Source organism: Thermobia domestica, chromosome 4 (genome assembly GCF_964235325.1).
Source record: "Thermobia domestica chromosome 4, izTheDome1.hap1.1, whole genome shotgun sequence".
Classification (NCBI taxonomy): Eukaryota; Metazoa; Arthropoda; class Insecta; order Zygentoma; family Lepismatidae; genus Thermobia; species Thermobia domestica.
The window spans coordinates 315820514-315834201 of record NC_137457.1 but is presented as its reverse complement, the minus strand read 5'-3'; the positions used below and the strand labels follow the sequence as shown (position 1 = coordinate 315834201).

Here is a 13688-nt window from a genome sequence, read left to right as displayed (position 1 = left end):
GGTTCGATCCTCTGTGAGGATTCAAAACTTCAAAGTAGAAGTTTGGATCCCACTTGAAGTAGTAAATTCTTAAGTAATTAGTACTTTTCTGACCAGAGTATATACTTACTTATTAAAATTAGGCGTAACAGTTTCAATAACCTAACGTTGTCTTCATCAGACATTAACTTGAAGAAATATCTTCTTATCAACAATAATAATTTAAAGTTATAAAGACAATCTGGTGAGAAAAGTATTAATTATTTAAGTAGTAGTTCCAGAGTTAAGATGGATGAGGTTACAGCAAATCCTGTATTATACAGCTTCTTCGGTGCAACAATTATCTCCGGCTTACGAAATCTCCGGCTTAATTCAATTCGCAGTTACGTGATCAGTCTTCAGAGAGACCTTGGTGGCTGCGTTGTAGAGCGTTCACCTCTTGAGCTTGAGGTCCTTGATTCGATCTCAGCTCGCGCCAAGTGAGCTTTGTGGTGGACAAACACCGTGTGCGTGGGTTTTCCTGGTCTTCTCCCGTTTCCTCCCACTTTCTTCATTCCACCATTTCATTCATTTCTCATCCTCACAGTCTCCTTTAGCCTAGCCGGCATAACCGTGGGACGTAAAATTTAAAGATTTAATTTCATTTGAAGATTTGTGATCAATCTTCAAACTGCTAACATGTATGAGCATGTTTTCGGTTTTTGCGTGCTGCACTATGCAACGACATCAGAGAAGCAGCTATTGCAGTATGCAACGACATATATATACAGAGTGTTCCGGGAGAAAATCGCGTCTCTTTGAGAGGTGATAGGGGAGGTCATTCTAAGGAAAAAGTTACTGTCATCATGTGTTGCATTGTCAACGGTTCGAGGGGCACAGGTTATTAACCATTTTTACCATTATGTTGAGTGGCGTGCCGTGAGGAGGGCGAGCGGGGCGACGGCCCCGAGTGCCAAAGTAAGGGGTTGCAAAATTCGGGAGGAAAAAGAAAAGTAAAAAGAGAGAGGAAAAATGTTATTCATGTTAGGAAAATGCATGTGCACGTATATAAAATGGAAGGGAAAAAATAATAAAAATTGCTCAAAATCAAGGAAAAGCAAGGTTTGTTTTAGAAAATTGGTCTGTTGACCTCACTCATACGGAGTCGTCGTTGTATATTTTCGCCCCGGGCACTGATTTTCCACGGCACGGTACTGCTTACGTAAAATGAAAGCATATATTACTTATTTTGTAGCTTTAAATTACACCAAAATTTATTAAATATGCTAAAGAGTATCGTAATAGAGCTGCCACTTTGGACCTGTGTCCATGGAAAGTGTCATTAGATTATACAGGCAACTGGAAGAAAAGTGTCTTCATACGCCATGAGAGAAGGCATGAAATGAAGATACAAAAGAAATAAAATCAGTAGTGTTAACTTCATGCATTCTCTCTTGCCATCTGAAAGAATTTTTCTTGGTACAGTTTCACTTCCTTTTCGAAAAACGTAGTCCCAAAACTTGGAGATGCATTTATGCACAGCAAAATAGCTGTATAAAATGCCTAAATACGATCATATTATTGTTTTAAATTTATTTTTCTTTTTCTTTCTTTTTCTTTCTTTCTTTCTTTCTTTTTCTTTCTTTCTCTCTTTCTTTCTTTCCTTCTTTCTTTCTTTATTTATTTATTTTTCTCTTACTTTCTTACTTACTTTCTTATTTTCTTACTTATTTTATTTCTTTCGCATTTTCTTACTTTTTCTTACTTGTTTTCTTTCTTTCTTTCGTATTTTCTTTCTTACTTTGTTCCTTTTGTATTTTCTTTGTTTCTTTCTTATTTTTTTCTTAATTTTTTTCTTTCTTTCTCTCTTTCTACTTGTTTTCTTTCTTTCTTTCTTTCTTACTTATTTTCTCTCTTTCTGTCTTTCTGTTTCTTTGTTACTTCCTTTTTTCTTAATTATTTTCTTTCGTACTTTCTTTCTTTCTTTATCTTTTTTCTTCTACTTTCTTTCTTTCTTACTTACTTTTTCTTTCTTTTCTTTCTTTTTTCCTACTTTCCTATTTTTTTCGTACTTTCTTTCTTTCTTACTTATTTACCTATCTACCTACTTACCTACCTGCCTTCCTTCTTTCATTCTTTCTTTAATACTTTTTTATTTGTTACTTCAGTTTTCTTTCTTGCTTGCTTTTTCACTTCCTTTATTGTTTCCTTCTATTTATTTTTGTAGGGTATTCAACGCCATTTGTTCTGAACAAGACTTACGAGGCATAGTGGTTCAGCAAGGAGGAGCTAAGGTATTGGTTCCCATGGCGCTAGATGGAACAGAAAAGGGGAAGAAACAAGCAGCGCAGGCCTTAGCACGAATTGGTATCACAATTAATCCAGAAGTTGCATTCCCTGGACAAAGAGTAAGTTTTCTTTAATTTTTTTTTCTTTTAAATTTCTGTAGAGAATTTCTTACCAATATTGTATATATATATATATTTTAGGGTAGCCCTTATTTTGCGATTTCGGATTTTTTTTTTTTTTTTTTTTTTTGGTTCGTACTCCCCTGAAATGGATCCATATCAGGCCAAAATAATCCATAAGAAAAATTAGCTCAATTAATATTAAATGGTGCTCCAAGTGACCTCAAGTTCGCAACGCATTTACAGTATACAATATGAGGCAAAGGTATCTTGTAAGTTTGGAGAGACAATTGCAAGTTAATAAACATATAATATGATGGTAATACTATTGAATGATTAGAGATAAGTTGGAAATAACGTGAAATGTGTGTTTCTGGTGAAAAGCTACCATTAAATGATATGAACAGGATGATATTCCTATTAAAAAATTTGAACCTGAATCCAAGATGGCGGACTTCAACATGGCAGCCATAATTGTATTATACGGATAGATATGGTTCTACCTGTGTTACCCGTAGCCAAGATATAATGTTACTTCCTGTTACTGTTGGAAACTTACAAGTTATCTTTGCGTCATATTGTATATTGTAAATGCATTGTGAACATGAGTTCGCCTGGGACATTGAAGTTCTTTTTTTCTCGTGGGTTTCTTTTGTCTGATATGGACTCATTTTAGGAGGTGAGATTAAAAAAATCAAAAGTCAAAATAAGACCCGCCCTAGTATATATATATAGTGTGTTCGCCTGTACGGTTTACAGCACTGAGTGCTCACTAAATTGCGACCACCTACCTCATACTTTGTTGGTATACCGTTTGCTCGAAGGACGACCTGAACCCTTTGTGGCATGGATTCTGCAAGTTTTTGATATGTTTTCACGGGAATCTGACATTATGTATCCCGCAATGATCTCACAGATGTCGGTGCAGGAGTCATGGCGCGAAGAGCTCGTACCAAGACATTCCATAGATGTTCTATAAGATTAAGATCCGGTGAGTTAGGGGACCAGTTCGTAGGCTGCAGCTCCGTGGAATGTCCGTCAAGCCAAGCAATAATAGTCTTGGCACGGTGATACTGTGCATTGTTGTCCTGGAAAATGCAGTCTTCGTGTGGGGTAGAAGTGTTTCATTGTAGGGTGTACGTGATCATCTAACACCTGCAGATTCACAACGGCCCCAGTCTATGCCAACAGAAGCATCCACAAACCATACAGCCGCCCCCACCTGCCTGTACAGTACGCGCCATGCACGAGGGGTCCATAGCTTCGTGCTGTTGGCGCCACACACGCACGTTCCCGTCCAAATAGTGTAGCACAATTAGACCAACACACTCTTTTCCAATCATCTGCGGTCTAATTATAGAGTGCACCTGTGCCCAAACGCGACGAAGTCGGCGGTGACAGGTCGTGAGGAGGGTGTGACTAGTGGGTCGTCTGCTGTGGAACTCCATGTTTGCCAGTGTACGCCGCGTAGTTGCGTATTATGTGGGTATTGTGCATCCACTATTGTATTGGTCACATAATTCTCGGATGGTTCGTTTGGCTGTCACAAACAGTTTGTCGTAACGCTCGCCCTGCGGTGTGATCTTCCGTACGCAGCCATTATCCCATTTTCTTTCCACTCCTTGTATACCTTCACTACACTGGAACGGGTGTATGCGACAAGTGTTGATGTCTGGATTATTGCCGCAGCTGTTGCTCGGGGACCCGCAATCATGTCCTTTTGGAATGCAGATAAATCCTGTCCATCTGCCATTGCAACAATGTGCTATCTGCTTATCTGCTAACATGTAGCCTCGAGTGTTTTTTCTTTTCTTTTTTTTTTCTCTGTAATACTTCCAGTCCCGGTGGTCATGTTACCAGCTCAACTGCCGGCCACGCCTTCTTGTGTGGAAGGTTAGTCACAATTCAGTGAGCACTTAATGTATACAAAAATTAGAACTGGGTGGCTTAGTGGTAGAGCGCTTACCTCTGGTTCGTGGAGTCTCTTGTTCTATCCCCGGTCAAATACTTTTGTAGTGGACAACATAGTGTCTGTGGATTTTCTCAGGAGTACTTCCGTTTTCTTGCACGTTCTCATTTCACCAAAATCTAATGGGTGTAATCGTCGAAGATTTTATAAACGAAGATTGCATTTCAAAAATGAATGAGGACTCTATAAGGAAATCGGTTATTAATATAATAAATTATGACTGTATATAATATGGCCATGCTATATAATATGGCCATGCTGTATAATATGGCCATGCTATATAATATGGCTATGCAGCTTTCATCAGTACAGGTCCATTAACGTAACTATTCTTTACATTGAACTATTAGGTTATTATTTTTTTTTTTAAAAAAAAAAGAACAAAATCGATCCGAGGTCCCAAAGTAACTGACAAAGTCTACTTATAGAAGCTAAGGGCACATATTTATAAATAAAAAAAGGCACATCGTGTGCTTTCGTGTTTATTACCTTAATTGAATATTTTCCTTTTCTCTGGGAACATGATCAGCGCCATTTTTATAATTGTATCACCGGATTCTAATTTGGACATCTGTTGTATTGTAAATTCTTTAATTTTAAATAAAAATAAGTGCAGAATATTCCGTACTTAATGTCGGTTTTTGATTATCTTTAATAATTGTCCTGTATTTCCAGTAGATTTAACACAAACAACATAGTGAGGTAATTCTTAAGTTACAATAATCAGGGTGTCTATTGGTCACGAAAGTCACGAAAAAGTCATGAAATTTAGCTTTTGGGTCACGATTTTTTTTAACTATACAAATGTAAGTACAGATTGGAAAATTTTGTTTTATAAAACGTCAAAATTCACCACCAAAAAATGTATATGGCCGGCTGTAGACGCTACCAAATTGCTAGTAAAGTACGTTTCTATCGCATGGATGAAAATTTCGGCCTAATTTGCACCCAAATTCGCTCTTGAGAATGTTAGGAAATTGTGTGATTTGGTAAAGAAAAGGTCACGAAATTTCATTTTGGAATTTTAGTAGACACCCTGATAATTTACATAAAAAAAACAGCTTGTGTTAGGTTTTTGTGTCACTTACCTGTGCCTATTCATTTCCAGTGTGTAGAGGTTATTCGACCGCTGATATCATTGCTGCATGTTGATTGTTCGGGATTGGAAAATTTTGAAGCACTTATGGCCCTTTGTAATTTGGCTGGAGTCAATGAAACAGTTCGTAAAAGGTTAGTATATGTAATTTTTTAAGTTGCATTAATTTAGCGTGTTTATTAAAGAGTTTGTATGATCACAAATTCTTTTATATACAGTCTTCCAGAAAAATGACACTTTTTGTAATCCTGTATGAGGATACTGGCATTGACAGTCGTTCTGAAATTTAAGTATGTTGTAGTATGGTTTTTCGCCCAACAGATGTCGGTATTGTTGATTGTTTTCAGTTGGGACGCTCGAGAACCTTCGCCAAAAGATTACAGAGGCATATGTATCGGTCTTCATTGATAACATTGACCGCTGTAGCTGAAGCGACCGCTCGTCGTTCCATGCGCCTCAAACTTGTCAACAATGCGTTAGATTGTTAGCAGGTTGGTGGTTCAGTACCAAACTCCCCTCTCCACTAACGCTGCACTTCGATGGCATTCCCAAACCTGATAAAAAAGACTTCAAAACGCACTTAGGCTATTCGAACGTCAAGCGTGCTCCTGCCGTTTTCTTATCTTACTAACCGTGCTGACGGTACCGACATCTGTTGGGCGAAAAAACATACTACAACATATTTAAAATTTCACATTTTTCTGGCGGACTCTGTATTTACTCTTTTTGTCCGTGTGTCCGTCTGGAAGACACAACATCTCAAAAACTTTTTGGTCGGTTACCTTCAATTTTGATCAGGTTGTAGAAGGTGAAAAGGTAGAAATTAAGTTCATTAGTGCAGGTGATCCCTTCAGTTGATCCCAAGATATGGAGAATCAAAGTTTGGTTTCTCATGTATTTTTATGGGCCATATTATGGATATCACCCCTGCTTGATATACTACCCGTAATGTTGCTCAGGTATGCGAGATAGTATAACGCTCAGGATACAAATGAAATTAAATGATTTTCTATTCGACAAAACTAATATTCATGGAAAAATTCAAACTTCAATTTTTACATTATGTACGAGGTGCATTCAAATTATAACAACTCAATTTTTTTTTCTTAGAACTGGTAACAGATAGAAACGTGCTGTTTGTTTTAAACTACGCGAGCACTTATTGTCAATGCATGACAGAGATGACAACACCGTACGGCAAACAGAACTCTAGCGGCAGCGATGAGAATGATGACTGTTTTTGATACTTAATATACTCGTAAAATATAGAGGGTTTCATTACAAGAACAAAGTGTAATGATTCGTTTTCTCCATTTGCGTGGTTGTGACACTGCTTGAAATTCATCATCAGGTTGGGTGAATCATTTGATGATGATGTAATGGATGTGTCTAATGTACGTCTGTGGCTGCGACAGTTGAAAGAAGACAGAAAATCGTGTGACAACAAACCAAAACAAACTCGGCCTCACACAAGCCGGTTTGATGACATGATCGAACGAGTGGAGAGAGAAGGTTGTTTTGGAGGATTGCCGAATGAATGTGGAACGCATCGCCTCCAAAGTTGGAATTTCTATGGAATATGTGCACACAATCCTGCATAAAGACCTGAAAATGCGAAATGTGTCCTCCAGGTGGGTGCCACGAATGCTGTTGGACGAGCACAAGGCTGAGCGCGTGGCATATTGTCAGGCAATGTTGATGCGTGATGATGGCATGAATGGAACTTTCTTTTCATCGATTGTGACAATGGATGAGACATGGATGCTGTTTTTCAAACCTGTGGTCGCACATTCACTAGCCGTGCCCTATTGCATCAGCGATTTTTCAGTAGTCGAAACAGACTCCTAAAGAAGGTTCGTTGTGGCCGTGGAATCATAGCGTCAACGTTGTGAAGAATGTGTACGGCTGCAGGTAGATTACATTGAGAAGTGATGCAAATTTCATATTTTTCGTCTGATTAGTTAGTGAGAAAAAAAAAAACTTGAGTGCACTTCGTATATTGTACTGTCCAAACTTCAACGCGTGGTGTACACAGTTACGTTGTCACTTGTTTAACATACTTGAGTAGAAAGTGTATTCTAAGCGATGTTATAAGAGTCATGATGGAAAGAAAGGAAGAAAAAAATGTGGGAGAAAAATAGTTTCCGTTTTTGTTGGATGGTATTAAAGTCCCAAAACTTTAGGGTTTGCTCGCACTATGCTTCACGGAAACACTGATTACTAAACTAAGAAGTGAAAATACGTAAAATAGTAGGAAGAGCATAGTAGTTATCGTGCAAACACAAAACCTGGGTGAAAAGAAAAGGCAACATTGTTATAATTCGTACCTGGGATTAAGCACAAAACAATGCCTGGTGTGTTCCTTCAATGTAATCGCTTCCTATTTCTATCACTTTCTGCCGCACCTGAGGAAGGCATCGTATGCCGTCAATCTTTGTCGATGTCCTGCAGAGATCGCTATATGTCACGGATGTTGGCTTCTGTTTGTCGTAACGCTTCCCACGAAGTGGTTCCTTCATTTTGGCAAGAAGGTTGCCACGAAGTACCTGAGAACACCGTTTTACACTGCGCCCACGTACCAGTTCAATATTCATCCACATACGTTGTTTGTGTTTCCAAAACATATTGTTATATTCTACACTTTGTTTATATTTGAAAACAACAACACATACTTCTTATTTGTAAACAAAACACGTGCTCTTCTACTACAACTACTGCGAGCAAGCCGACGACAAACACCATCATTATTATCAAGTCATGTGACAGAAGAGGAACACTAGCGCCACCACCATCCGGAAGATGGTATAAAATACTCTGTAAGAACTTCATCGCCATCAGTTTCGCTGATAATCCCCTCTATTAGCTTGCCTGGAGCTCTGTGGGAATTCTACTACTCTATTTGCTTACCTGGAGCTCTGCGAGATCTAAACCTCTCTTTACTTGCCTGGAGGACTGAGAATTCCTAACCATAACCACGAAGCTTGCCTGGAGCTCTGTGGAAACGACTACTCTATTTGCTTACCTGGAGCTCTGCGAGGTCTAAACCTCTCTTTACTTGCCTGGAGGACTGAGAATTTCTAACCATAACCACGAAACTTGCTTGGATCTCTGTGGAAACTCGACTACTCTATTTGCTTACCTGGAGCTCTGCGAGGTCTAAACCTCTCTTTACTTGCCTGGAGGACTGAGAATTCCTAACCATAACCACGAAGCTTGCCCGGATCTCTGTGGAAACTCGACTACTCTATTTGCTTACCTGGAGCTCTGCGAGGTCTAAACCTCTCCTTACTTGCCTGGAGGACTGAGAATTCCTAATCATAAACACGAAGCTTGCCTGGAGCTCTGTGATGTCCTTCCCTTAGCTTCCTGGGCCATGTGACACTTATTTTACCCAGACAAACTACATAGAGAACATTATATTGGTCTTCGGGCCACAATGAGAGTGACTTCGTATGGTATTTTTGTATGTAACAATACTTTTTATAATAAAAAGGTTGTGAGAGAACCGAATCCCATGTGTTAAATTTCCTCTACCTAATATCTTGTCAAGGTTCTTTTTACAATATTGTTATGACGCTTTTACTTCCGTCTTCTAGTTTACGGCATTGCGGCTTTTGACTGAATAACACACACTCATTACCACTCCCCACACTACATCGTTTTACATTCCCTTATCACGTACAGAAAACTTATAGTGCTGAGATACACCATTTGACGTGAGAACAGTGTTGCTAATACATCCCTCTGACGTGAGAGCAATGTTGCTAATATAGTCCTCTGACGTAAGAGTGTTGCTAATACAGCCCTCTGACGTGAGAGCAGTGTTGCTAATATAGTCCTCTGACGTAAGAGTGTTGCTAATACAGCCCTCTGACGTGAGAGCAGTGTGGCTAATATAGTCCTCTGACGTAAGAGTGTTGCTAATACAGCCCTCTGACTTGAGCAGTGTTGCTAGTATAGTCCTCTGACGTGAGAGTGTTGCTAATACAGCCCTCTGACGTGAGAGCAGTGTTGCTACAACTTGGTTTATCCAAACTACGTGTGATAAGCTGCGGATCCAGGTACAATTTTCGACTCAGTCGTACATTTTTCTCTCTCTGAATTCCGTTAAAATAAGATACAATTTCAACAACAGCATACAATACTAGTGAGTATGTTGTATTTCGGACAAAATTATTCCCATTCTCACGACAGAAGGCTTAACAGTTTCGGGAGAAACTACGTAACGGGATCATATTAGTGCCCAGAGACATAAAGAAAATAACTGAAAACTTGCCTAATTTTGATATATGGTAAAAACTTACTGTTGTGATATTTTAATCGTTTCTTATGTGACCGTATAAATAACTTGTTACGAATGTATTCCATATACGTCTGGTGCGTTGGGTTCCTGGTTCGATCCCCAGCCAGATAAGTTTGTGGTGGACAACATCGTGTCCGTGTTTTTCCTGGGGTATTTCCGTATCCTCCTACTTTCTCATTCCACCAATTCTCCCATCATCATTCATTTGCTTAAATCATCCGTCTCCCTTAGCCTAAAGAGTATAATCTTGGGACGTTAAACTAAAAGATTTCATGTGAGGGGCGCGGTGGCTCAGTGGTAGAGCGTTTACCTTCGGTGCTTGGGGTCAATGGTTCGATCCCAGCTCGCGCCTGTGGACTTTGTGGTGAACAAACACCGTGTTCGTGGGTTTTCTCGGGGTTTTCCCGTTTCCTCCCACTTTCTTCATTCCACCATTTTACTCATCTCTCATCATCATCGTCTCCTTTAGCCTAACCGGCACAATCGTGGGACGTAAAACTTCAAGATTAAATTTAATTTAAAAGATTTCATTTAATTTCATTTTGTTTGAATACGTCGGTTATATCTGGATCCACTCATGTATTTAAAATATTACTGAAGTACGGATTGAACATCAAAAGTCTTCTTTATTCAATCTTTTATGTAGTTTTTGTATTTCATGTTTTATGGTGTATGTGTTCTAAAGATGAGGATTGAGTTTGCATTAAATTTTGCAACTAGTGTGTTTCACACTGTAGTTGGAAATTTATTAAGGGAAATATTGCCTCTTTTTATTACAGATTTAAGTGTGATTTAATTTTGTTTCTTGAAACGAGAAAGCATAATTACATTATTTGTTTGCAGGATTGTGAAAGAACAAGGTATCCCAAGGATCGAGCACTATATGTATGAGGATCATGAGATGTTGAAACGGGCAGCTGTTCAAGCCATGACTAACATGATGCTTTCACCCGACGTACGTATATTTTCTGAAACATTATGGTCATAAATATACAAGATGCATGCCAAAATTACGTGCAATTTGCCGTTTTTTATTAATTAACCAAAACTCCTTTATATGTTTACCCTGTCTATCCATGTGTCCGTCCAAACTTCTTTGTATATTTACCCTGTCTGTCCATATGTCCATCCAAACTTCTTTGTATATTTACCCTGTCTGTCTATAAGTCCGTCCAAACTTCTTTGTATATTTACCCTGTGTGTCCATATGTCAATCCAAACTTCTTTGTATATTTACCCTGTCTGTCCATATGTCCATCCAAACTTCTTTGTATATTTACCCTGTCTGTCTATATGTCCGTCCAAACTTCTTTGTATATTTACCCTGTGTGTCCATATGTCAATCCAAACTTCTTTATATATTTACCCTGTCTGTCCACATGTCAATCCAAACGTTTTTATATATTTACCCTGCCTGTTCATGGTGTGAGGAGAACTCAGTTATCTCCTCCCATTGCTCATACAATTGTGGTTTGTAAGGTTGTTTTCAACAACTCTGCTATTACAAAAATTAGAAATATGATTTACGTGTATTGAAAATAATACACTTTGTTTAATTTTTGTAGGTAGTAAAGGTGTATGAAGGCAACAACGATAGAACCAAATTATTGGTGCTACTTTGTTCAGAGGAAGACGTCGAGACGAGTAAAGCTGCTGCTGGCGCCCTCGCGATTCTTACGTCCGTCAGCAAAAAATGCTGCAAGAAAGTGTTCGAGGTAAGTGAACCGGAATTAGATTAATTAATTCATTGATTGAAGTTTCACATTTCTTTCCAACACTGAGATTTTTTTTTTTTTTTTTTTTTTTTTTTTTTTATTGTTCTCGTGGATAGCACGCACTTTTTTGTTGCATGGACTCCCGGGTTCGGGTGAAATGCATTGAACGCATTACGGTGCACAATGGACAAAAATGGCAATCTAGCCGAAAAAAAAAGTCCGAAAATTGTTTTCATGATTCGAACGTCATATATCTTTTGATGATGCCATGGTCTTTATGTTTTCAATACCCTTGGCCACGAGAAATAAATAAAGGCACGATTAGTACCCTCCAACGTTGACCTTTCTGTTTGTAAGTTTTGCGCGCTTTTACCACCTGCGTGTCAGTGTTTGTTTTCAACTCTACGTGGTGAACGAAACTACTTTTAGCAAGACCAGAAATAGGTATCATTGAACGACAGGTATCGGAACATAAACCAACAACAGTTACCGTGAATGAAATGGATGTGTCTGTGGTTACAACCACATGATGATGACTATGGTGGACAGAAAGATATGCAATACTTTGACAGACTCCCTCACAATATTGCTCTGTGTTAGAAGCTAAGCCACGTAAAATGAACAATTTGGACTTGGCAACCAAGCAACCAGAAGGTGACACGAAAAATTTCGTTTTAGCCTATCTGTGTTGCGTACCTATACATTTTTTCGAGTGTACCATCCGCATTTCATACAGGCTTTAGGAAAGAAAGTAGCAAATGAGAAGTTTACTCCGCAATAACGCCTATGAAAGATGAAAATATAATGTTACCTAATTCTTACGTGAAATTATGGGTTTGTTCGTCGATAAACCGAAACCGAGAGGTACCGGGTCCACAAATGACTGTAATACAACTCGGCGTTTTTTGTTTTCTTCTTATTCTTCTTCTTTTTTTTCAAAATGTTCAATTAGCTTTTTTTTTCTTTTCTTTTCTTTCTTTCTTTAGTTGCAGACGTATATGTTTTTAAAATGTAAATATTAACGTATGCCAACTTATTGGACCGAAAGGGCGTCGACATACACAATTTTTATCCACACATAGCTCATGTAATAATAATCATATTAGCATGGGGGCATTTTAAACTGCATTCTCATAACAAACTTAACCATTTAATTTTTGGTAGAGCGGTAAATGTGTTAAGATGGATAGTTATGATTGCATAAATAAAAATAGAGATATCAGATAAGGTAATTACCCAAACTGGTGCTGTGGCCTTACGTCAAAATCAATAACAACTGTCATATTGAATTTAGAAGTTAGGTTATGAGTTAAATGAATTTGGTAACGAAGTTGAATAATAGAAGTGTGTTATCAATTTGTAACCAGCATGTACTCACCCAGATTTTGATGAGTGAAGATTTGAGAGGTTGATCCTTCTTGTCTGATGGTCACTTGAAAATTCTCTCGAGTTCACAATTCTTTTTGTCCACCTACCTTTTCTTCCTAGTTTTTGGTAGCGTCATTTCTTCCGCTTAGAATTACATTTTTAGAATTACCTCATAACGTGAAGTAGGACATTGACACATTGCTACATAACATAAATTATATTTCCTATTAAAAGAATGTTTTATCTAGACATAGTTTTGAATTGTTACGAGACTTCCTTAATTTCTTTACACGTGTGAACGACCTAACAGCACCAGATTGGGAATTGAGTTTTATTTGCATTTAAAATATGAAAGTTTACAAAATATTAATGTCAAAATTAATAAAATATTATTTGCCCTTTACCAAATCGCTTCAGTCATATTACAATAGTCTTATTTGGATTACTGTGTCTGTATTATATATGTGCCTACATTTATTTTTGTCACACTGTGTTTCTAATACATGCAGTGCGATAATAAAGGAATTGTAATACGTTCTGCTTAACATTTGTTACTTTAACGACACAGAAAAACTTCGTATATAGGTTTCAACACAACCCAAAATTCACCAGTACTACAAGAAGATATGGTCTGGTCATACTATAGGGCACTATAGACGTGTAAATAAGATTATATATTCAATTGGGTATGAATTATATAGATTGGTTTAATGCTGGCCCATTTATTGTGCATTTTCAGAATTTTTTCCGGCTAGAACCTTATTTTTGTTCACTGTGCGGTGGTCCGGATTCCACCTCGAACTGTAGGCGCCCGTCTCATGTAACCTGAGTACTGAAAAGGGACGCCACTTTCAATAAACGAACAAACAAA

General features: G+C 38.1%; 1 protein-coding gene across 1 annotated transcript in view; it reads left to right on the top strand.

The window, feature by feature from the left end:
• The window catches only part of unc-45 (unc-45 myosin chaperone), an 80388-nt gene that overhangs the window by 40154 nt on the left and 26546 nt on the right, over nucleotides 1–13688 (top strand). Inside the window, exons 16-19 of the mRNA XM_081756542.1 lie at nucleotides 2186–2366; nucleotides 5444–5565; nucleotides 10578–10689; nucleotides 11300–11449. Coding sequence (XP_081612668.1) covers nucleotides 2186–2366; nucleotides 5444–5565; nucleotides 10578–10689; nucleotides 11300–11449 — 565 coding nt within the window. The remainder of the gene's footprint in view (nucleotides 1–2185; nucleotides 2367–5443; nucleotides 5566–10577; nucleotides 10690–11299; nucleotides 11450–13688) is intronic.